This window comes from Odontesthes bonariensis, chromosome 1, assembly GCF_027942865.1.
Source record: "Odontesthes bonariensis isolate fOdoBon6 chromosome 1, fOdoBon6.hap1, whole genome shotgun sequence".
NCBI lineage: Eukaryota > Metazoa > Chordata > Actinopteri > Atheriniformes > Atherinopsidae > Odontesthes > Odontesthes bonariensis.
Window position 1 is genome coordinate 46,577,747 of NC_134506.1, and position 22,854 is coordinate 46,600,600.

Genomic DNA, 22,854 nt, shown 5'->3' on the forward strand with positions numbered 1-22,854 from the left:
AGTTTCTTTGGTGATAGTGAAGCTGAATCATCTGTAAAATACAGAGAAAGTTAATAAACATCATCGTGTCCTCATCAGGTCTTAAAACTCAATAAATCCAACCAATGAACAACAACACGTGACATATCACACTGTGTCATGGTTTATTGAACAAAAACTCAGAGGGTCAGCAGCAGCCAGGAGCTGCTGATCAATGCTCTGATTAACTCTTCTCTGTAAAAAGAACATGGCAGCACAGCTTAGGTTTGCAAAGCTGCATCTGAACAAACCACAAGACTTCTGGAACAATGTGCTTTGGACAGACCGAAGCAAAGTGGAGATGTTTGCTCAGAATGCACGTTTGGAGGAAACCAAACACAGCAGCAGATCTACAGCAGAATGTGTGAAGAAGAGAAGAATCGAGGTGTTGCAACGGTCCAGTCAGAGTCCAGAGCTCAGCCTGCCTGAGATGCTGTGGTGGGACCCTCAGAGAGCTGTGCAGAAACCAAGTCAAATTTATTTATATAGCAGATTTCATGTCCAAAACAATTCAAAGTGCTTCACATAAAATAAAAGCATTGCAGCAGGGAGTGGAAGAAGCATTAAAAATACATAAAAGAATATAAAGAGAAACAAATAAAATCATTTAAATGAATTTAAAAACAAGCAACAGTCCAGATAAGTTAAAAGATATCGTGCAGATTTCATGCATAGACACATGAGAACAGAAATGTCTTTAACCTGGATTTAAAAATGTCTCCATTTGGTGAAAGTTTAATCTCCACTGGCAGTTTGTTCCACTTGTTTGCAGCATAACAGCTAAATGCTGCTTCTCCATGTTTAGTCTGGACTCTGGACTGGATAAACTTGAGCAGGAAGTGTATTTCACATGTTGACGTCCTGGTTTCTGCAGCGCTGCAGGCGATCTGCCTGGTGACGAGGAGGACGAGGAGCTGATGAAGGTCGGAGGGAAGACCAACCAGGGAGACCTGCTGACTGCAGACGATGAGTGAGGACCAGCACACCTTCACAGTCTGAGCCTGTAGGCTGGGCCTCCTGTAGGCTCCGCCTCCTCCTGTAGGCTCCGCCTCCTCCTGTAGGCTGGACCTCCTCCTGTAGGCTGTGCCTCCTGTAGGCTCCGCTTCCTCCTGTAGGCTCTGCCTCCTCCTATAGGCTGGGCCTCCTGTAGGCACCGCCTCCTCCTGTAGGCTCCGCCTCGTCCTGTAGGCTGGGCCTCCTGTAGGCTCCGCCTCCTCCTGTAGGCTCCGCGTCCTCCTGTAGGCTGGGCCTCCTGTAGGCGCTGCCTCCTCCTGTAGGCTCCGCCTCCTCCTGTAGGCTCCGCCTCCTCCTGTAGGCTGGGCCTCCTGTGGGCTGGGCCTCCTGTAGGCTCCGCCTCCTCCTGTAGGCTGGGCCTCCTGTAGGCTCCGCCTCCAGCTGTAGGCTCCGCCGCCTCCTGTGGGCTGGGCCTCCTGTAGGCTCCGCCTCCTCCTGTAGGCTCCGCCTCCTCCTGTAGGCTGGGCCTCCTGTAGGCTCCGCCTCCTCCTGTAGGCTGGGCCTCCTGTAGGCGCTGCCTCCTCCTGTAGGCTCCGCCTCCTCCTGTAGGCTCCGCCTCCTCCTGTAGGCTGGGCCTCCTGTGGGCTGGGCCTCCTGTAGGCTCCGCCTCCTGTAGGCTCCGCCTCCTCCTGTAGGCTCCGCCGCCTCCTGTAGGCTGGGCCTCCTGTAGGCTCCGCCTCCTCCTGTAGGCTGGGCCTCCTGTAGGCTCCGCCTCCTCCTGTGGGCTGGGCCTCCTGTAGGCTCCGCCTCCTCCTGTAGGCTGGGCCTCCTGTAGGCTCCGCCTCCTCCTGTAGGCTGGGCCTCCTGTAGGCTCCGCCTCCTCCTGTAGGCTGGGCCTCCTGTAGGCTCCGCCTCCTCCTGTAGGCTGGGCCTCCTGTAGGCTCCGCCTCCTCCTGTAGGCTGGGCTCCATGTTCATGCTTCTGTCCTCCTGCAGGATGCGCCCTCTCTCCGCCGCCAGCGTCGGCAGCTTCGTGGTCCAGGAGCGCCTCAATGAGCTCGTCAAGCTCTTCAGGGGCCGGACGGAGCGCCAGAAGGAGCGTCTGGTGGACCCGGATGAGTCTGAGGATGAGAGTCCCTCAGCCTGTAGGTACCCACATCCTTCCCCACAGAATCCGGTCCCTTTGAGTCCTCTTGTGAAGTCTGACTTTTTCCTGGAGAACGATTTTGTGATGCAAATGTTTTACTCTTTTGAGTTGGTTTATTGAATGTTTGGTTGAACACATTAAATGCCCTAAACTTTCTGTTCTGTCCTCTGCAGCCCCTAAAAAAGCTCCCCCAGCGGCTCCTCCTCCTCCACCTCCTCCAGAGGAGGAGAAGAAGGACGACACGGCGGAGGAAGAGGAGGAGGTAGAAGAGCTCCAGTTGGAGCTTTTTGGGTATCTGGTCAAAGTTCCCAAATTACCCCCGATGCCCGACTGGATGCGAGCCGTCCTGAGCTACCGCTTACCGGACAGCATCGACCCGTTCACAGGTTAGAGCTGCTCCGTCAGAAGACCAGGAAGTGACACATTTAGGTCAGAGATGGGACCAAGTCACACATGTGCAAGTCTCAAGTAATTTTTTCTTGGGCAAATCAAGTCAGAGTCACCTTATTATTGCAGTTTAACCTGCAGAATCTGATCTTAATAAAGTGAAAACACAAAGATATAAGTAACTGTCAGTAAACATCATTGGCCAATGTGTCCAACCTGTCCACCCCGTATCATATCAAGCTAACGTTAGCTAACTACCGACTAGGCTAACAGGCTAATATTAGCTAATTTAACAGCACTTGCTGGCCAGAATGGATCTTCAAATCAAAGTTGGAAGTTGTCGTCTGGCTGTCTGAGATGTTGATGCCGCATGTCTTGCACTGAGCTGTTCGTCTTTTGCCGTCAAAATGGTAATTACGAAAGACAACGACTCTCGGTCCCGCTGACATGTTGATGCATATCTGATATGAGTTTATTCTCTCCAGTAAACACTAAGGTATGCAGAGAGGGCATGGCTGATTGACAGGGTAGGGATCCAATCATGACGCCATTCTCAGCCTGCGCTCCTACCGGGTATCCATGTTATTTTTTTAATTAATTTATTAACTTTATATTCAAACTGAAAACATGAACCAAATAACTCTCAAGTCATTCAAGTCATCGTGTCTCAAGTCAAGTCAAGTCCCGAGTCTTTAACTTCCAAGTCCGAGTCGAGTCTCGAGTCTTTTATTTTTTGTCAAGTCAAGTCACAAGTCAAGTTTTGATGTTTCTCATCAAAACAGCGACTCGAGCCCCCATCGCTGGTTTAGGTCTTTGGGAGCTTTTCCGCGAGTTTCAGGGGATAAAAGAGGAAACGGCTGCCGGGTTCCTGCAGCTTCCTGAGACCCCTCGCAGACCGTTTCCTGCTTTTTGTCCCACATGTCGTGTCTTCTGCCCCCGCAGATCTGATCTACGTGATCTGGCTGTTCTTCGTGGTGGCGGCGTGGAACTGGAACGTGTGGCTGATCCCCGTCCGTTGGGCGTTCCCCTACCAAACCTCGGAGAACATCCACCTGTGGCTGATGGCCGACTACACCTGCGACTTCATCTACATCGCAGACATCCTCTTCATTCAGCCCAGACTGCAGTTCGTCCGCGGCGGAGACATCGTGGTCAGCAGACGGACAGAAAACACCTTTCAGATTCCTCAGATTCCTCAGATTTATCAGATTTATCAGATTTATCAGATTTATCGGCTCAGAAGCATCTTTAACCAGATTAAAGTTTAATTAATTAACGTTAATGTTTCTTTGTTTTTCAGTGCAATAAAAAGGACATGAGGGAGAACTACATGACCACCGAGAGGTTCAAGGTGTGCACACACTTACCATTTATTTGCCTTTTAAAGCTTTAAATCTCCCACATTAATCACCAGTATTTGTGCTTCTGTGGGGCTCCTCAGATGGACATCATCAGCCTGTTTCCCATGGAGATATTTTACTTTTTCACCGGCGTTAACTCGCTGCTCAGATTCCCCCGGCTGCTGAAGGTGAGGACGTTTCATTCACATGCAGCTCCGGGCTTTCAGGACGAACCTCTGACTGTTGCTTCTCTCCCTCAGTACATGGTGTTCACCGAGTTCAACGATAGAATGGAAGCTGTGATGAAGAAGGCGTACATCTACAGGTGAGGCAGGTCCAAACATCAGCTATGAGATTTATCAGCTCCCTGAAGGAAATGAGCTGTTCAGGAGACTTCAGCCGGATGGAATCCTGCCCAAGAACGAGGTTCAGAATAACTTTCCAAAGTAGCATTTAGAGCAGATTTAGTATCAGAGGTTTCCACACCTTGGGGTTTAAAGGGTTTAGGATCTACCAGTTTACCATCGGGACTGGTTTACCAATCAGAAACATGGATCCATGCAGGACTTTTACAGTTTGTACCCACAGTTCCATACAAAAGGAGAGATGTGTACAATGTGAAACACAGCGATGCGTCTAGGGATGGGAATCGAAAACCGGTTCTTGTAGAGAACCGGTTCCCAGTGTTTCAATTCCTTGGAATCGTTTGGCGATTTTGCAAACGATTCCCTTTTATCGATTCCAGTGGGCGCGAATGACGTCACCGCGCAGCGTTCCGTGGCGAGTTCAGCGCAGCCAGCAGCCAGCAGTAAACATGGCGCCCAAGCGGTACAAACGCTCGAAAGTTTGGTTCCACATCCCTAAAAAAGACGACAACAGGGCAACTTGCAAAGTGAATATTTCCCCAAAGGGAGGAAATACTACCAACATGCAATAACTATGAATGAATGTCGCGTTTTCGATCTGCTCCGGACTAACGTTGGTGAATCTGAACCAGCAACGTTTAGCAACGTTAGCAACGTTAGCATGTCCTCGGCTAACACTGCAGGTAACTAACTAACAAACAACGTTAGCATGTCCTCGGCTAACACTGCCTATCATGTTAGCACCATTTGCCTGATTGTAAAAGCTGCTGTTAGTAACGGTTAAGGTTAAATGAATGCCTTCTCAGGCATTACATTTAGATGAAATCATGAGAGACAGAGCCTGACTGGCTCAGAGCCAGAGGCTGGTGGTACTACCCCCAGTTCACCTCTACCTCCAGCTTCTCCTTTCACCAGAGCAGGAAGAGTTAAATTACCCAGGCCAGGATAGACCAATGTGGACCTCACCGTTGTTGGGTTTGTGAGGTCAGGACTCGTGTTACTTCTAAACTAAACAAAGTTGATGCTAATCGACCGTTTTTCCCCCAAATGAGAATCGATAAGGGAATCGATAAAGAACCGAATTGTTAAGAGGAATCGAAAATGGAATTGGAATCGTAAAAATCTTATCAATTCCCATCCCTAGATGCGTCCCACTGAATGAGTAAACAGGACAAACTTTGGCAACGTTTAGTGTTTCGGTCCTTTTCCAAAGCAGAAAAAGTGTTTTTATTCTAAGTCTCACAGATCATAAAGCTGAGGTCACAGGTGGATTTCCACAGAGTTGTGCAGCCATCATCACTTTACTGATCACCTCAGATAAACTGGTCCCATGATTTGATTTAAACTTGCATGCAGACTCGTTTGTAGTGGCCTTTTGTCCATAAAAAAACAAATTAAACTTAAACCAAACAAAATCAATTCAATTCAGTTTTATTTATATAGCGCCAAATACAACAAATGTCATCTCAAGGCACTTAGATAATAAAGTCCAATTCAAGCCAATTTGAATTCAATTAATTGTAATCATAATTATTTATAAAATAATCCAATTCGTTCATAATTCAATTCAAAAACACTTTCCCAGCTAAGGAAACCAACAGATTGCACCGAAACTTGTCTTCAGTCCAATCTCCCGTCCTTAGCGTTATCTCGAGAAAACCGTCTGTAAATTAACTCGTTATCTCGAGAAAACCATAAAAAAAAAGTTTATACGTACCACGTCCACTCTGGGCTTCCGTAGATATGAGCAGGTATGAATACTTTAACATTTTTAGGATCATGTATTAAAGCCTTGCCGTGATAAGCGGCTGAACATCTGAGCTCTAAACCAGAATAAATGGAAAAATCAATGAATCCTCTGTAATCATTCAGGATGTTTGCTGCTATGTTTCAGGGTGATCCGGACCTCCACCTACCTGCTGTACTCTCTGCACATCAACGCCTGTCTCTTCTACTGGGGCTCCGACTACGAAGGACTGGGATCCACCAAGTGGGTCTACAACGGAAAAGGCAACGCGTAAGAGCTGGTCATCACTTTCAGAACGCCACGAAGACACGAGAGCTGCAGATTTATACGTTTTCTACACAGAACGCAGCAGCAGAGACTCTTTTTCAGAGTGTTTGAGCTCAGTTCAGAATGAAATAGAAAGAAAAAAGGTTCCTTCAGCGGATTTAAAATAATAAACAAACCGGAATGCTTTTTGTTTGTTAGTCTGATGGTTGGAAGAACTGGATGAACACACATGAGATCAGCTAAAAGCTCTTTTTTCCCCTTTAAAGAGGATTTATTCTGTTTCCACAGCTACATTCGCTGCTACTACTTTGCGGTAAAAACTCTGATCACCATCGGAGGACTGCCGGACCCGACCACCGTCTTTGAGATCTTCTTCCAGCTCATCAACTACTTCGTTGGCGTCTTTGCTTTCTCCATCATGATCGGTCAGGTCAGTCCAGCACCAAGCCCCCAGGGCTCCGGTTCGGTTTGGTTCTGGCACAAAGTCGGGTTCTGATGTGGCTTCTTTGTCTCAGATGAGGGACGTTGTTGGAGCGGCGACAGCCGGGGAGAATTACTACCGGGCCTGCATGGACAGCACCGTCAAGTACATGAACTCTTACCACATCCCTCGAGATGTCCAGAATCGGATCAAGACCTGGTACGACTACACCTGGAAGATCCAGGGCATGCTGGGTAAGGAGCAGGCGATACCACAGAGTCAGCGTCCATGTTTGATACGTCAAAGCAGAGAGTTGTTCTTCCAACTTATGCTCATTTAAACTCAATTCAGTTTTATTTATAAAAAGTCAAATCCCAAAAAATGTCATTTAAGGCTGAATGAATGGGAGCTCCCCCAGCAGTCTGGGCCTATAGCAGCAGAACTATGTTTCAGGGTCACCTGAGCCATCCCTAACTATAAGCTTTATCAGGAAAGTTTTAAGCCTGGTCTTAAAGGTAGAGAGGGGCCTGATAACTGAAGGCTCTGCCTCCCATACTGGCAGCTGGTTCCACAGAGAGGGGCCTGATAACTGAAGGCTCTGCCTCCCATACTGGCAGCTGGTTCCACAGAGAGGGGCCTGATAACTGAAGGCTCTGCCTCCCAAACTGGCAGCTGGTTCCACAGAGAGGGGCCTGATAACTGAAGGCTCTGCCTCCCAAACTGGCAGCTGGTTCCACAGAGAGGGGCCTGATAACTGAAGGCTCTGCCTCCCAAACTGGCAGCTGGTTCCACAGAGAGGGGCCTGATAACTGAAGGCTCTGCCTCCAAACTGGTTCCACAGAGAGGGGCCTGATAACTGAAGGCTCTGCCTCCAAACTGGTTCCACAGAGAGGGGCCTGATAACTGAAGGCTCTGCCTCCAAACTGGTTCCACAGGGAGGGGACTGGTAACTGAAGGCTCTGCCTCCCAAACTGGCAGCTGGTTCCACAGAGAGGGGCCTGATAACTGAAGGCTCTGCCTCCCAAACTGGCAGCTGGTTCCACACAGAGGGGCCTGATAACTGAAGGCTCTGCCTCCCAAACTGGCAGCTGGTTCTACAGAGAGGGGCCTGATAACTGAAGGCTCTGCCTCCCAAACTGGCAGCTGGTTCTACAGAGAGGGGCCTGATAACTGAAGGCTCTGCCTCCCAAACTGGCAGCTGGTTCTACAGAGAGGGGCCTGATAACTGAAGGCTCTGCCTCCCAAACTGGCAGCTGGTTCTACAGAGAGGGGCCTGATAACTGAAGGCTCTGCCTCCAAACTGGTTCCACAGAGAGGGGCCTGATAACTGAAGGCTCTGCCTCCCAAACTGGCAGCTGGTTCTACAGAGAGGGGCCTGATAACTGAAGGCTCTGCCTCCCAAACTGGCAGCTGGTTCTACAGAGAGGGGACTGATAACTGAAGGCTCTGCCTCCCAAACTGGCAGCTGGTTCCACAGAGAGGGGCCTGATAACTGAAGGCTCTGCCTCCCAAACTGGCAGCTGCTTCCACAGAGAGGGGCCTGATAACTGAAGGCTCTGCCTCCCAAACTGGCAGCTGGTTTCACAGAGAGGGGCCTGATAACTGAAGGCTCTGCCTCCAAACTGGCAGCTGGTTCCACAGAGAGGGGCCTGATAACTGAAGGCTCTGCCTCCCAAACTGGCAGCTGGTTTCACAGAGAGGGGCCTGATAACTGAAGGCTCTGCCTCCAAACTGGCAGCTGGTTCCACAGAGAGGGGCCTGATAACTGAAGGCTCTGCCTCCCAAACTGGCAGCTGCTTCCACAGAGAGGGGCCTGATAACTGAAGGCTCTGCCTCCCAAACTGGCAGCTGGTTCCACAGAGAGGGGCCTGATAACTGAAGGCTCTGCCTCCCAAACTGGCAGCTGGTTCCACAGAGAGGGGCCTGATAACTGAAGGCTCTGCCTCCCAAACTGGCAGCTGGTTCCACAGAGAGGGGCCTGATAACTGAAGGCTCTGCCTCCCAAACTGGCAGCTGGTTCCACAGAGAGGGGCCTGATAACTGAAGGCTCTGCCTCCCAAACTGGCAGCTGGTTCCACAGAGAGGGGCCTGATAACTGAAGGCTCTGCCTCCCAAACTGGCAGCTGGTTCCACAGAGAGGGGCCTGATAACTGAAGGCTCTGCCTCCCAAACTGGCAGCTGGTTCCACAGAGAGGGGCCTGATAACTGAAGGATCTTGTGATGTTTCCTGCAGACGAACAGGAGCTGCTGATGCAGCTTCCTGATAAGATGAGGCTGGACATCGCTGTGGACGTCAACTACTCCATCGTCAGCAAAGTCGCCCTGTTTCAGGTCAGGAAACAAGAAACCTTCTGTTTTCTCCTCAGATTAGATTTCAGATATTTCTGCAGATTTAAATGATACTAACGTGTGTGTGTGTGTGTGTGTGTGTGTGTGTGTGTGTGTGTGTGTGTGTGTGTGTGTGTGTGTATGTGTGTGTGTGTGTGTGTGTGTGTGTGTGTGTGTGTGTGTGTATCAGGGATGTGACAGGCAGATGGTGTTCGACATGCTGACGAGGCTGAAGTCCGTTGTGTACCTGCCTGGAGACTTTGTCTGTAAGAAGGTGAGAGAGCACACCTGCTGAAGTGTGGAGGTGTTCCTGAGCTGCAGCCCGCAGTAACGCTGTGTTTGTGTTTGTGTCTGTGTCTGTGTTTGTGTTTGTGTTTGTGTTTGTGTTTGTGTTTGTGTCTGTGTTTGTGTTTGTGTCTGTGTCTGTGTCTGTGTTTGTGTTTGTGTTTGTGTCTGTGTCTGTGTCTGTGTTTGTGTTTGTGTTTGTGTTTGTGTCTGTGTTTGTGTCTGTGTCTGTGTTTGTGTCTGTGTCTGTGTCTGTGTCTGTGTCTGTGTTTGTGTTTGTGTCTGTGTCTGTGTTTGTGTCTGTGTTTGTGTCTGTGTCTGTGTCTGTGTCTGTGTTTGTGTTTGTGTCTGTGTTTGTGTTTGTGTTTGTGTCTGTGTCTGTGTTTGTGTTTGTGTTTGTGTCTGTGTCTGTGTCTGTGTCTGTGTTTGTATCTGTGTTTGTGTTTGTGTTTGTGTCTGTGTCTGTGTTTGTGTTTGTGTCTGTGTCTGTGTCTGTGTTTGTGTTTGTATCTGTGTCTGTTTTTGTGTTTGTGTTTGTGTTTGTGTTTGTGTCTGTGTCTGTTTTTGTGTTTGTGTTTGTGTTTGTGTCTGTGTCTGTTTTTGTGTTTGTGTTTGTGTTTGTGTCTGTGTTTGTGTCTGTGTCTGTGTTTGTCTCTGTGTCTGTGTCTGTGTCTGTGTCTATGTTTGTGTCTGTGTCTGTTTTTGTGTCTGTGTTTGTGTCTGTGTCTGTGTCTGTGTCTGTGTTTGTGTCTGTTTTTGTGTCTATGTTTGTCTCTGTGTCTGTGTCTGTGTCTGTGTTTGTGTCTGTGTTTGTGTCTGTGTTTGTGTCTGTGTTTGTGTCTGTGTCTATGTTTGTGTCTGTGTCTGTTTTTGTGTCTGTTTTTGTGTCTGTGTCTGTGTCTGTGTCTGTGTTTGTGTCTGTGTCTGTGTTTGTGTCTGTGTTTGTGTCTGTGTCTGTGTTTGTGTTTGTGTTTGTGTTTGTGTCTGTGTCTGTGTCTGTTTTTGTGTTTGTGTCTGTGTTTGTGTCTGTGTCTGTTTTTGTGTTTTTGTCTGTTTTTGTGTCTGTGTCTGTTTTTGTGTTTGTGTTTGTGTTTGTGTTTGTGTTTGTGTCTGTGTTTGTGTCTGTGTCTGTGTTTGTTTTTGTGTCTGTGTCTGTGTTTGTGTTTGTGTTTGTGTTTGTGTTTGTGTCTGTGTTTGTGTCTGTGTTTGTGTTTGTTTTTGTGTCTGTGTCTGTTTTTGTGTTTGTGTTTGTGTTTGTGTTTGTGTTTGTGTTTGTGTCTGTGTCTGTTTTTGTGTCTGTGTCTGTGTCTGTGTCTGTGTCTGTTTTTGTGTTTGTGTTTGTGTCTGTGTCTGTGTCTGTGTCTGTGTTTGTGTCTGTGTTTGTGTTTGTGTCTGTTTTGTGTCTGTGTTTGTGTTTCAGGGGGAGATCGGCAGGGAGATGTACATCATCAAGCAGGGGGAGGTCCAGGTGGTGGGCGGCCCCGACCTGGAGATTGTGTTCGTCACAATCAGAGCCGGCTCGGTGTTCGGGGAGATCAGGTCAGAGCTGCTTCCTGCTTCCTGTCGTCCTGGTAGCCAATTAAAAAGCAGGTTTACGTGGTTACGGTAACCACACCATCTTCAGTTTCCTCTGAAACTTACTGACAGCTGTTTCTCCTCTCTGATTGGTCAGTCTCCTGGCAGGTGGTGGAGGAAACCGGCGAACAGCCAACGTGAAGGCACATGGATTCGCCAACCTCTTCATCTTGGATAAGAAGGACCTGGCAGAGATCCTGATTCATTACCCCGAGTCCCAGAAACTCCTTCGCAAGAAGGCCAAGTAAGACTGATACCAGAAGTACTGAGGTGAGGTGAGGTGAGGTGAGGTGAGGTGAGGTGAGATGTAGATGAGATGAGATGAGATGCAGATGCAGATGAGATGAGATGAGATGAGATGCAGATGAAATGAGATGAGATGAGATTAAATGAGATGAGATGCAGATGATTTGAGATGAAATGCAGATGAGATGAGATGCAGATGAGATGAGATGAGATGAGATGCAGATGAGATGAGATGCAGATGAGATGAGATGAGATGAGATGCAGATGAGATGAGATGAGATGAGATGCAGATGAGATGAGATGAGATGAGATGAAATGAGATGAGATGAGATGAGATGCAGATGAGATGAGATGAGATGAGATGAGATGAAATGCAGATGAGATGAGATGAGATGAGATGCAGATGAAATGAGATTAGATGAAATGAGATGAGATGCAGATGAGATGAGATGAGATGAAATGCAGATGAGATGAGATGCAGATGAGATGAGGTGAGATGCAGATGAGATGAGATGAGATGAGATGAGATGAGATGATATGCAGATGAGATGAGATGCAGATGAGATGAGGTGAGATGCAGATGAGATGAGGTGAGATGCAGATGAGATGAGATGAGATGAGATGAGATGAGGTGAGATGCAGATGAGATGAGATGAGATGAGATGAGATGAGATGAAATGCAGATGAGATGAGATGCAGATGAGATGAGGTGAGATGCAGATGAGATGAGATGAGATGAGATGAGATGAAATGCAGATGAGATGAGATGCAGATGAGATGAGATGAGATGCAGATGAGATGAGATGAGATGAGATGCAGATGAAATGAGATGAGATGAGATGAGATGCAGATGAGATGAGATGAGATGAGATGAGATGCAGATGAGATGAGATGAGATGAGATGAGATGCAGATGAGATGAGATGAGATGAAATGCAGATGAGATGAGATGAGATGAGATGAAATGCAGATGAGATGAGATGAGATGGGATGAGATGAGATGCAGATGCAGATGAGATGAGATGCAGATGCAGATGAGATGAGATGAGATGAAATGAGATGCAGATGAGATGATATGAGATGAGATGAAATGCAGATGAGATGAGATGAGATGAAATGCAGATGAGATGAGATGAAATGCAGATGAGATGAGATGAAACGAGATGAAATGAGATGAGATAAGATGCAGATGGGATGAGATGAGATGAGATGAGATGAAATTAGATGAAATGAGATGAGATGCAGATGGGATGAGATGAGATGAGATGAGATGAAATGCAGATGAGATGAGATGAAACGAGATGAAATGAGATGAGATGAAATGCAGATGAGATGAGATGAAATGAGATGAAATGAGATGAGATGCAGATGAAAAGAGATGAGATGAGATGCAGATGAGATGAGATGAAATGCAGATGAGATGCAGATGAGATGAAATGCAGATGAGATGAGATGAGATGAGATGAAATGAGATGAGATGAGATGAGATGAAATGCAGATGAGATGAGATGAAATGAGATGAGATGAGATGAGATGAGATGCAGATGAGATTAGATGCAGATGAAATGAGATGAGATGAGATGAGATGCAGATGGGATGAGATGAGATGAGATGAGATGAGATGAAATGCAGATGAGATGAGATGAAATGAGATGAAATGAGATGCAGATGAGATGAGATGAGATGCACATGAAATGCAGATGAGATGAGATGAGATGAGATGAAATGAGATGAGATGAGATGAAATGAGATGCAGATGAGATGAGATGAGATGAGATGAGATGAAATCAGATGCAGATGAGATGAGATGAGATGAGATGCAGATGGGATGAGATGAAATGAGATGCAGATGATATGATATGAGATGAGATGAGATGAGATGAGATGAAATAAGATGCAGATGAGATGAGATGAGATGAGATGCAGATGGGATGAGATGAGATGCAGATGAGATGAGATGAGATGAAATGCAGATGAGATGAGATGAAATGCAGATGAGATGAGATGCAGATGAGATGAGATGGGATGAGATGAGATGGGATGAGATGAGATGAGATGAGATGGGATGAGATGAGATGCAGATGAGATGAGATGAGATGAAATGCAGATGAGATGAGATGAGATGAGATGGGATGAGATGAGATGCAGATGAGATGAGATGAGATGAGATGAGATGAAATGAGATGCAGATGAGATGAGATGAGATGCAGATGGGATGAGATGAGATGAGATGCAGATGAGATGAGATGAAATGAGATGAGATGCAGATGAGATGAGATGAAATGCAGATGAGATGAGATGAGATGCAGATGAGATGAGATGCAGATGAGATGGGATGAGATGAGATGCAGATGAGATGAGATGCAGATGAGATGAGATGAGATGGGATGAGATGAGATGCAGATGAGATGAGATGAGTTGAGATGAAATGCAGATGAGATGAGATGAGATGGGATGAGATGAGATGCAGATGAGATGAGATGAGATGAGATGAGATGAGATGAAATGCAGATGAGATGAGATGGGATGAGATGAGATGCAGATGAGATGAGATGAGATGAGATTAAATGCAGATGAGATTAGATGAGATGCAGATGAGATGAGGTGCAGATGAGATGAGATGAGATGAGATGAAATGAGATGAGATGAGATGGGATGAGATGAGATGAGATGTAGATGAAATGCAGATGAGATGAGATGAGATGCAGATGAAATGCAGATGAGATGAGATGAGATGAAATGAGATGAGATGGGATGAGATGAGATGAAATGCAGATGAGATGAGATGAGATGAGATGAAATGAGATGCAGATGAGATGAGATGCAGATGAGATGAGATGAGATGAGATGAGATGATATGAGATGAGATGAGATGGGATGAGATGAAATGCAGATTAGATGAGATGAGATGAGATGGGATGAGATGGGATGAGATGAGATGCCGATGAGATGAGATGAAATGAGATGAGATGAGATGGGATGAGATGAGATTTAGATGCAGATGAGATGAGATGAGATGAAATGAGATGCAGATGAGATGAGATGAGATGCAGATGAGATGAGATGAAATGAGATGCAGATGGGATGAGATGAGATGAGATGAGATGCAGATGAGATGAGATGAGATGCAGATGCAGATGAGATGAGATGAGATGAAAGGAAATGAGATGAGATGCAGATGAGATGAGATGAGATGCAGATGAAATGAGATGAGATGAGATGAAATGAGATGAGATGCAGATGAGATGAGATGAGATGCAGATGAGATGAGATGAGATGCAGATGAGATGAGATGAAATGAGATGCAGATGAGATGAGATGAGATGAGATGAAAGGAAATGAGATGAGATGCAGATGAGATGAGATGAGATGAGATGCAGATGAAATGAGATGAGATGCAGATGAGATGAGATGAGATGCAGATGAAATGAGATGAGATGAGATGAAATGAGATGAGATGAGATGCAGATGAGATGAGATGAGATGAGATGCAGATGAGATGAGATGAGATGAAATGAGATGCAGGTGAGATGAAATGAGATGAGATGAGATGAGATGCAGATGAGATGAGATGAGATGAGATGAAATGAGATGCAGATGAGATGAGATGAGATGAGATGCAGATGAGATGAGATGAGATGAGATGAGATGAAAGGAAATGAGATGAGATGCAGATGAGATGAGATGAGATGCAGATGAAATGAGATGAGATGAGATGAAATGAGATGAGATGAGATGCAGATGAGATTAGATGAGATGCAGATGAGATGAGATAAGATGAAATGAGATGAGATGAGATGAGATGAGATGAGATGCAGATGAGATGAGATGAGATGCAGATGAGATGAGATGAGATGAGATAAGATGAAATGAGATGAGATGAGATGAGATGAGATTAGATGAGATGCAGATGAGATGAGATGAGATGAAATGAGATGAGATGCAGATGAGATGAGATGAGATGAGATGAAATGAGATGAGATGAGATGAGATGAGATGAGATGCAGATGAGATGAGATGAGATGCAGATGAGATGAGATGAGATGAAATGAGATGAGATGCAGATGAGATGAGATGAGATGAAATGAGATGAGATGAGATGAGATGCAGATGAAATGAGATGAGATGAGATGAAATGAGATGAGATGAGATGAGATGCAGATGAGATGAGATGAGATGCAGATGAGATGAGATGAGATGAAATGAGATGAGATGCAGATGAGATGAGATGAGATGAAATGAGATGAGATGAGATGAGATGCAGATGAGATGAGATGAGATCCAGATGAGATGAGATGAGATGCAGATGAGATGCAGATGAGATGAGATGAGATGAGATGAGATGGGATGAGATGAGATGAGATGGGATGAGATGAAATGAGATGAGATGCAGATGAGATGAGATGAGATGCAGATGAGATGAGATTAGATGAGATGAAATGAGATGGGATGAGATGAGATGAGATGAGATTATATGGGATGAGATGAGATGAGATGCAGATGAGATGAGATGAGATGCAGATGCAGATGCAGATGAGATGAGATGAGATGCAGATGAAATGAGATGAGATGCAGTTGCAGATGAGATGAGATGAGATGAGATGAAATGAGATGAGATGAGATGAGATTATATGGGATGAGATGAGATGAGATGCAGATGAGATGAGATGAGATGAGATGAAATGAGATGAAATGAGATGAGATGAGATGAGATGGGATGAGATGAGATGGGATGAGATGGGATGAGATGAAATGAGATGGGATGAGATGAGATGAGATGAGATGAAATGAGATGAGATGAGATGAGATGCAGATGAGATGAAATGAGATGAGATGAGATGAGATGCAGATGAAATGAGATGAGATGCAGATGAGATGAGATGCAGATGAAATGAGATGAGATGAGATGAAATGAGATGAGATGAGATGCAGATGAGATGAGATGAGATGAGATGCAGATGAGATGAGATGAGATGAAATGAGATGCAGGTGAGATGAAATGAGATGAGATGAGATGAGATGCAGATGAGATGAGATGAGATGAGATGAAATGAGATGCAGATGAGATGAGATGAGATGAGATGCAGATGAGATGAGATGAGATGAGATGAGATGAAAGGAAATGAGATGAGATGCAGATGAGATGAGATGAGATGCAGATGAAATGAGATGAGATGAGATGAAATGAGATGAGATGAGATGAAATGAGATGAGATGAAATGAGATGAGATGAAATGAGATGAGATGAGATGAAATGAGATGAGATGAGATGAGATGAGATGCAGATGAGATGAGATGAGATGAGATGAAATGAGATGAGATGAGATGAGATGAGATGAAATGAGATGAGATGAGATGCAGATGAGATGAGATGAGATGAAATGAGATGAGATGAGATGAGATGAGATGAAATGAGATGAGATGAGATGAGATGAGATTAGATGAAATGAGATGAGATGCAGATGAAATGAGATGAGATGAGATGCAGATGAGATGAGATGAGATGAAATGAGATGAGATGAGATGAGATGAGATGAGATTAGATGAAATGAGATGAGATGCAGATGAGATGAGATGAGATTAGATGAAATGAGATGAGATGCAGATGAGATGAAATGAGATGAGATGAGATGAGATGAGATGAAATGAGATGAGATGAGATGAGATGAGATTAGATGAAATGAGATGAGATGCAGATGAAATGAGATGAGATGAGATGCAGATGAGATGAGATGAGATGAAATGAGATGAGATGAGATGAGATGAGATGAGATGAGATGAGATTAGATGAGATGAAATGAGATGAGATGAAATGAGATGAGATGAAATGAGATGAGATGCAGATGAGATGAGATGAGATGAGATGCAGATGAGATGAGATGAAATGAGATGAGATGAGATGAGATGAAATGAGATGAGATGAGATGAGATGAAATGAGATGAGATGAGATGAAATGAGATGAAATGAGATGAGATGAGCTGAAATGAGATGAAATGAGATGAAATGAGATGAGATGAGATGAAATGAGATGAAATGAGATGAGATGAAATGAGATGAAATGAGATGAGATGAGATGAGATGAGATGAAATGAGATGAGATGAGATGAGCTGAAATGAGATGAGATGAGATTAAATGAGATGAAATGAGATGAGATGCAGATGAGATGAGATGAAATTAGATGAGATGAGATGAGATGAGATGAAATGAGATGAGATGAAATGAGATGAGATGAGATGAAATGAGATGAGATGAAATGAGATGAGATGAGATGAGATGAGATGAGATGAAATGAGATGAGATGAGATGAGATGAAATGAGATGAGATGCAGATGAGATGAGATGAAATGAGATGAGATGAGATGAGATGAAATGAGATGAGATGAGATGAGATGAAATGAGATGAGATGAGATGAGATGAGATGAAATGAGATGAAATGAGATGAGATGAGCTGAAATGAGATGAAATGAGATGAAATGAGATGAGATGAGATGAAATGAGATGAAATGAGATGAGATGAAATGAGATGAAATGAGATGAGATGAGATGAGATGAAATGAGATGAGATGAGATGAGCTGAAATGAGATGAGATGAGATTAAATGAGATGAAATGAGATGAGATGCAGATGAGATGAGATGAAATTAGATGAGATGAGATGAGATGAGATGAAATGAGATGAGATGAAATGAGATGAGATGAGATGAAATGAGATGAGATGAAATGAGATGAGATGAGATGAGATGAGATGAGATGAAATGAGATGAGATGAAATGAGATGAGATGAGATGAGATGAAATGAGATGAGATGAGATGAGCTGAAATGAGATGAGATGAGATTAAATGAGATTAGATGAGATGAGATGAGATGAAATGAGATGAGATGAAATGAGATGAGATGAGATGAAATGAGATGAGATGAAATGAGATGAAATGAGATGAGATGAGATGAAATGAGATGAAATGAGATGAGATGAGATGAGATGAGATGAGATGAAATGAGATGAGATGAAATGAGATGAGATGAGATGAGATGAAATGAGATGAGATGAGATGAAATGAGATGAGATGAGATGAAATGAGATTAGATTAGATGAGATGAGATTAGGGATGGTAATTGATAAGATTTTTACGATTCCAATTCCATTTTCGATTCTGCTTAACGATTCGGTTCTTTGTCGGTTCCCTTATCGATTCTCATTTGGAGAAAAAGGACAACAAACCGGTCGATTAGCATCAACTTTGTTTAGTTTAGAAGTAACACGAGTCATGACCTCACAAACCCAACAACGGTGAGGTCCACATTGGTCTATCCTGGCCTGGGTAATTTAACTCTTCCCTGCTCTGGTGAAAGGAGAAGCTGGAGGTAGAGGTGAACTGGGGGTAGTACCACCAGCCTCTGGCTCTGAGCCAGTCAGGCTCTGTCTCTCATGATTTCATCTAAATGTAATGCCTGAGAAGGCATTCATTTAACCTTAACCGTTACTAACAGCAGCTTTTACAATCAGGCAAATGGTGCTAACATGATAGGCAGTGTTAGTTAGTTAGTGACCTGCAGTGTTAGCCGAGGACATGCTAACGTTGCTAACGCTGCTAACGTTGCTGGGTTCAGATTCACCAACGTTAGTCCGGAGCAGATCGAAAACGCGACATTCATTCATAGTTATTGCATGTTGGTAGTATTTCCTCCCTTTGGGGAAATATTCACTTTGCAAGTTGCCCTGTTGTCGTCTTTTTTAGGGATGTGTAACCAAACTTTCGAGCGTTTGTACCGCTTGGGCGCCATGTTTACTGCTGGCTGCTGGCTGCGCTGGACTCGCCACGCAACGCTGCGTGGTGACGTCATTCGCGCCCACTGGAATCGATAAAAGGGAATCTTTTGCAAAATCACCAAACGATTCCAAGGAATTGCAACACTGGGAACCGGTTCTCAACAAGAACCGGTTTTCGATTCCCATCCCTAGATGAGATGCAGATGAGATGAGATGAGATGAGATGAGATGAGATCAGATGAGATGAGATCAGATGAGATGGGATGAAATGAGATGCTGGTAACCAACAAATCAAACACTGAGGCAGTTTTAGTGAAAACGTAACTAGATCACACAAAAAGAAAAAGTTACTAATTGATGTAGATTCTCTTCTATATTTATGATCCTGCTTTTAGAAGATGGTAAATGCACCTGCTCACTGATTTACTGACAACAGAACCCAGATGTTACAGAACCAACAGAATCAGGTTTAAACACAACTCAGTGTGAAACAGAACCCATCCTGGTGGTGATGATGTAGCTTCTGGTGCTGAATAAAGGAGAACACTCTTCCATGTCAAAGTATTTTTTAACTTTAAATCAGACGGAGCTGACCTCATGACCTGTGGGCAGCACCACATGGAAACAGAACCATCTCAACCATCACCATGAAATACAAAACAAGACGAGGAACCAGATGTGAAAACCTTTAAACTTTATTCAGATAAACACTTTGCTCAGTTAATGCAGCTGAAACAGTTTTTCAGATAAACATCAATAAAGCACCAGAACAGCAGCCTGATCATTATCAATATTCTGTTATTCATGTTCAATAGTTTAAAAAGTGTCTTTAGAGTTTAGATACAACGTTATTTTTACTCCTGGGAATGCGCTCTGATCTGGATCCAGGTCCTTCGACGGCATCGATTATTACTGACGAACACCAGAACCGATCCGAGCCAAACTAACGTTGGACTCTTTATTCTTTATTCAGATTGTTTTCGTGCACTTTATCACACAGACGGCAGCACCAGCTCATTCCAGTTCTGGTCCAGTTTGTGTTCCCAAAGACTTGCTGGAAGTTAATCCGTGGGAGGACATGTGATTGGACAGTTTAGGTGATGTCACCGTGCGTGATCAGGTCAGGTGACTCAGCAGGTCAGTCTTCTTACGTCTGCGGCTCACAGAGCTCACAGAGAAATAACCGATCCATAGTTTTATCAGGAAGTGGATCCATCCCGGGCCGAAGAATCTCTGGATTTCCCCCAAACTTTGAAGCGTTTCTTGGGTCTGTTGGCGCTGCTTTCTGGGCCTCCTCCTCTGCCTGATCTGTCTTCTGTCCTGGACAGGATTAGCCTCGTCTCTAATCAGCTCAGGCCGTTCGTTCCACTGTGTTTATGAGCAGCAGGTCAGATTCCTCTGCGACAGACCGGCTGCCGGCGCTGTGACCTCCCCGACCTGAGATGTGGCGTTCGGACCTGTTCACGCTCTGAGGCCTCCTCGTTTTACCGTCTGACTGTGTGTGTGCAGGAAGATGCTGACCAAGGACGCCAAGCCCGCGGAGAAGGGGGCCGGCAGGGAGGGGGTGGAGGTCATCCCCCCACGACCGGAGACCCCCAAACTGTTCAAGGCCGCTCTGAAGGTGACGGAGCAGGCCGGCATCGAGGGAACCTTCGCCAAGCTGAAGAAGGTGTACAAACCCACCGACGGGGACCCCGAGGTAAGACATCAGAGGGGAGGAAGAGAGGAAAGGAAAGAAGGAGGGAGGGAGGGGAAAAGGAAGGAAGGAAGGAGGGAGGAAATGTGTAAAGGAAGGAAAAAAGAACAAAGTAAGTGAGACCGAATGGAAGAAAGAAAGAAAGAAAGAAAGAAAGAGAGAAAGAAAGAAAGAAAGAAAGAAAGAAAGAAAGAAAGAAAGAAAGAAAGAGAACACCACCTGTTGCTCAGTGAAAATCTCCCTGATGAAGCTGATCAGTTGTTGGTGTTTAATATGTTGATGTAGATTCTCCCACCAGTTAGAACTGAAGAGACTTTCAGATGAGAGATTAAACATTTAAAGAGATGAAATATCTTAAAGAGATGAAACAACTTAAAGAACCAAGAATAAGAAGTTCTGGTTATTCAGCTCTTTGGAAGAAACTGTTTCTGAATCTTGTGGTGATCCTTATAATGTGTGGGATCAAAGAAAGAAAAAGGGAGAAAAGAGGAGGAAGTAAGAAAAGAAGAAGAAGATGTACTAAAGGATTGTGGAAAGATGAAGAACAGTAACACATCTTTCTCCCTGTCCTCGCCCCCAGGCGCCCTCCTCCATCACTCCCCTCCCGCCTCCGTCTCCCATGCACCGGCGCTCTCCCATCCCTCGGACTCGGCCTCCAGACGAGGACGAGTCTGTGGCAGAGACGGCCGACAGCTCCATGATCATCAGGATGACGCCACGGCGGGCCGGGGAGGAGCTGCTCTCTGTGGAGGTGGCTCAGAAGGGGCAGAAGGAGGAGAAATGAGCCGAGCAGAGGCCGCCGTCCTCCGCCTGCTTACAGCACAGAGCATCTTCCTCTGTCCTCCTTTCCCAATCATCTTCCTGCGCTTCGCTCGTTTCTCTCTGACTTCTGCTTGTGAAAATAAAGTTTTCACTCTGAGATGTCGAACAAAAATGCTCATCAGCGCTGGCTCAGGTAGATTACCGTAAGGTGCAGTACCGTCTTTGACCGCATGTACCAACCAATGCAGCTCCGGGGGGGCGCTGTTTCCCCGAACAATATAGGGAAACTATTCTGTTTAAGTGATCAAAGAAATGTAGATTTCCAAGAGTTCCCAGCTTCTGTGCTGCAGCTTTGGTGTTTTTATCAGCACCGTCACTGACTCTATGTGCTCCTCGCTGAGCTGATTAGCTTTTAGAAGCACGAACAGTAGCCTTCAGAGCTGCTGTGTGATGCTTTCTTGCTTTCTTCTGATGTAAACGTGTCTCATATGTAAGTGGTTAGACTATAAATATGCAACTCTGTAGCTCTCTGATAATGATGTGTGAGGATCGACCCGTTTCCTGTTTCCACTGCTCAATAACTTCGCCTCCCAGTGATTTTACTCCCAGTTTTCAGGTCATTCAGGACCGTCTGTGAGCAGGTTTTGGGGTTTAATGTCGGCACAGAAAGATCTTCTCACAGATGTAAAGCTGCAGTGAATGGATTCACTGTGAAGGCGTAAAAATGTGTGAGGGGCTGAATTAGTGCCGGTAAAAGCATTCAAATCAATGATTTAGAGTTTTTTAACTACAAGTCCTGCCTGTAACGTCACCATGAAATCAAATTTGATGTGAAAATGTTTTCTCATGTGGTCTGTAATTAGCTAAAAAATGGACCTAAAATAACAAAAGTCATTCTGTTGTTGTTCTTATTCATTTGAAGTTTGTCATTTCCTGGAAAACTATGAAAAAGCGTTGATGACTCATCACACACCGACAGGCGCTGCTAACTCAGCATCCAATCCAAGGCTTTTCTTTAGCCTGATGGTGGGCGGAGCTTGATTCAGCCGCTTAATCTGACCAATCAGAATAAAGTGTGATTTAAAGTGAGAAGGGGCAGCTTTCCTAACTTGTGTTTTTGTAAGGAAGTGTGTAAATATGCAGAAACACTGTTCCAGCTGTGTCCTGGAGACTTTCAAATTCTGTCTAAGTAGAAATGTAAAAAATGTTCTGAAAAGTAAAAATATTCTTCTCCCGGTCGATGAATCTGAATCATTCTGCTTCGTGTCGTTCAAACGTGGTTTTTACGTGTTTATGGAAACATGTATGATCCTCCAAAGGTTTCAGGCTGAATGTTGCTCTGCTTTGTCTCTTTCTTTTAATTGGTGTTTAAATTAGTTTAAATTTACATTTTAATCTAATTAATCTCATGATTTCCCTGATTAATCACGATTAATCGCATTTGTACGCAGAATCCAAAAATGAATCCAAAAGTAGCGTATAGCTTTTAGCATTTAGCTTTATTTTAAATGTGCTGCCATATGAATGAAAGTGCCATAACATTTGTT

The 22,854-nt window shown here is 44.9% G+C and overlaps 1 protein-coding gene across 1 annotated transcript; it reads left to right on the forward strand.

Moving 5' to 3' along the window:
* The first annotated feature begins 1,941 nt into the window (after positions 1 to 1,941).
* Positions 1,942 to 22,537, forward strand: cngb1a (cyclic nucleotide gated channel subunit beta 1a). Its single transcript, XM_075469838.1, has 15 exons — positions 1,942 to 2,116; positions 2,304 to 2,504; positions 3,448 to 3,656; positions 3,806 to 3,856; positions 3,947 to 4,033; positions 4,106 to 4,170; positions 6,105 to 6,227; positions 6,513 to 6,654; positions 6,740 to 6,899; positions 8,879 to 8,976; positions 9,164 to 9,247; positions 10,679 to 10,797; positions 10,931 to 11,077; positions 20,359 to 20,548; positions 21,126 to 22,537. The coding sequence occupies exons 1-15, from the start codon at positions 1,942 to 1,944 to the stop codon at positions 21,327 to 21,329; spliced, it is 2,055 nt and encodes a 684-aa protein (XP_075325953.1). The 3' UTR covers positions 21,330 to 22,537.
* Positions 22,538 to 22,854: the final 317 nt, after the last annotated feature.

What these genes read in the sequence shown, in the direction of transcription:
- cngb1a (XM_075469838.1), top strand. Translation starts at nt 1,942, where the DNA reads ATGTTCATGCTTCTGTCCTCCTGCAGGATGCGCCCTCTCTCCGCCGCC. An exon ending in TGACCACCGAGAGGTTCAAG is followed by an intron (nt 3,857 to 3,946) that starts GTGTGCACACAC and finishes GGGGCTCCTCAG; the next exon opens with ATGGACATCATCAGCCTGTT. An exon ending in GAGACTTTGTCTGTAAGAAG is followed by an intron (nt 9,248 to 10,678) that starts GTGAGAGAGCAC and finishes TTTGTGTTTCAG; the next exon opens with GGGGAGATCGGCAGGGAGAT.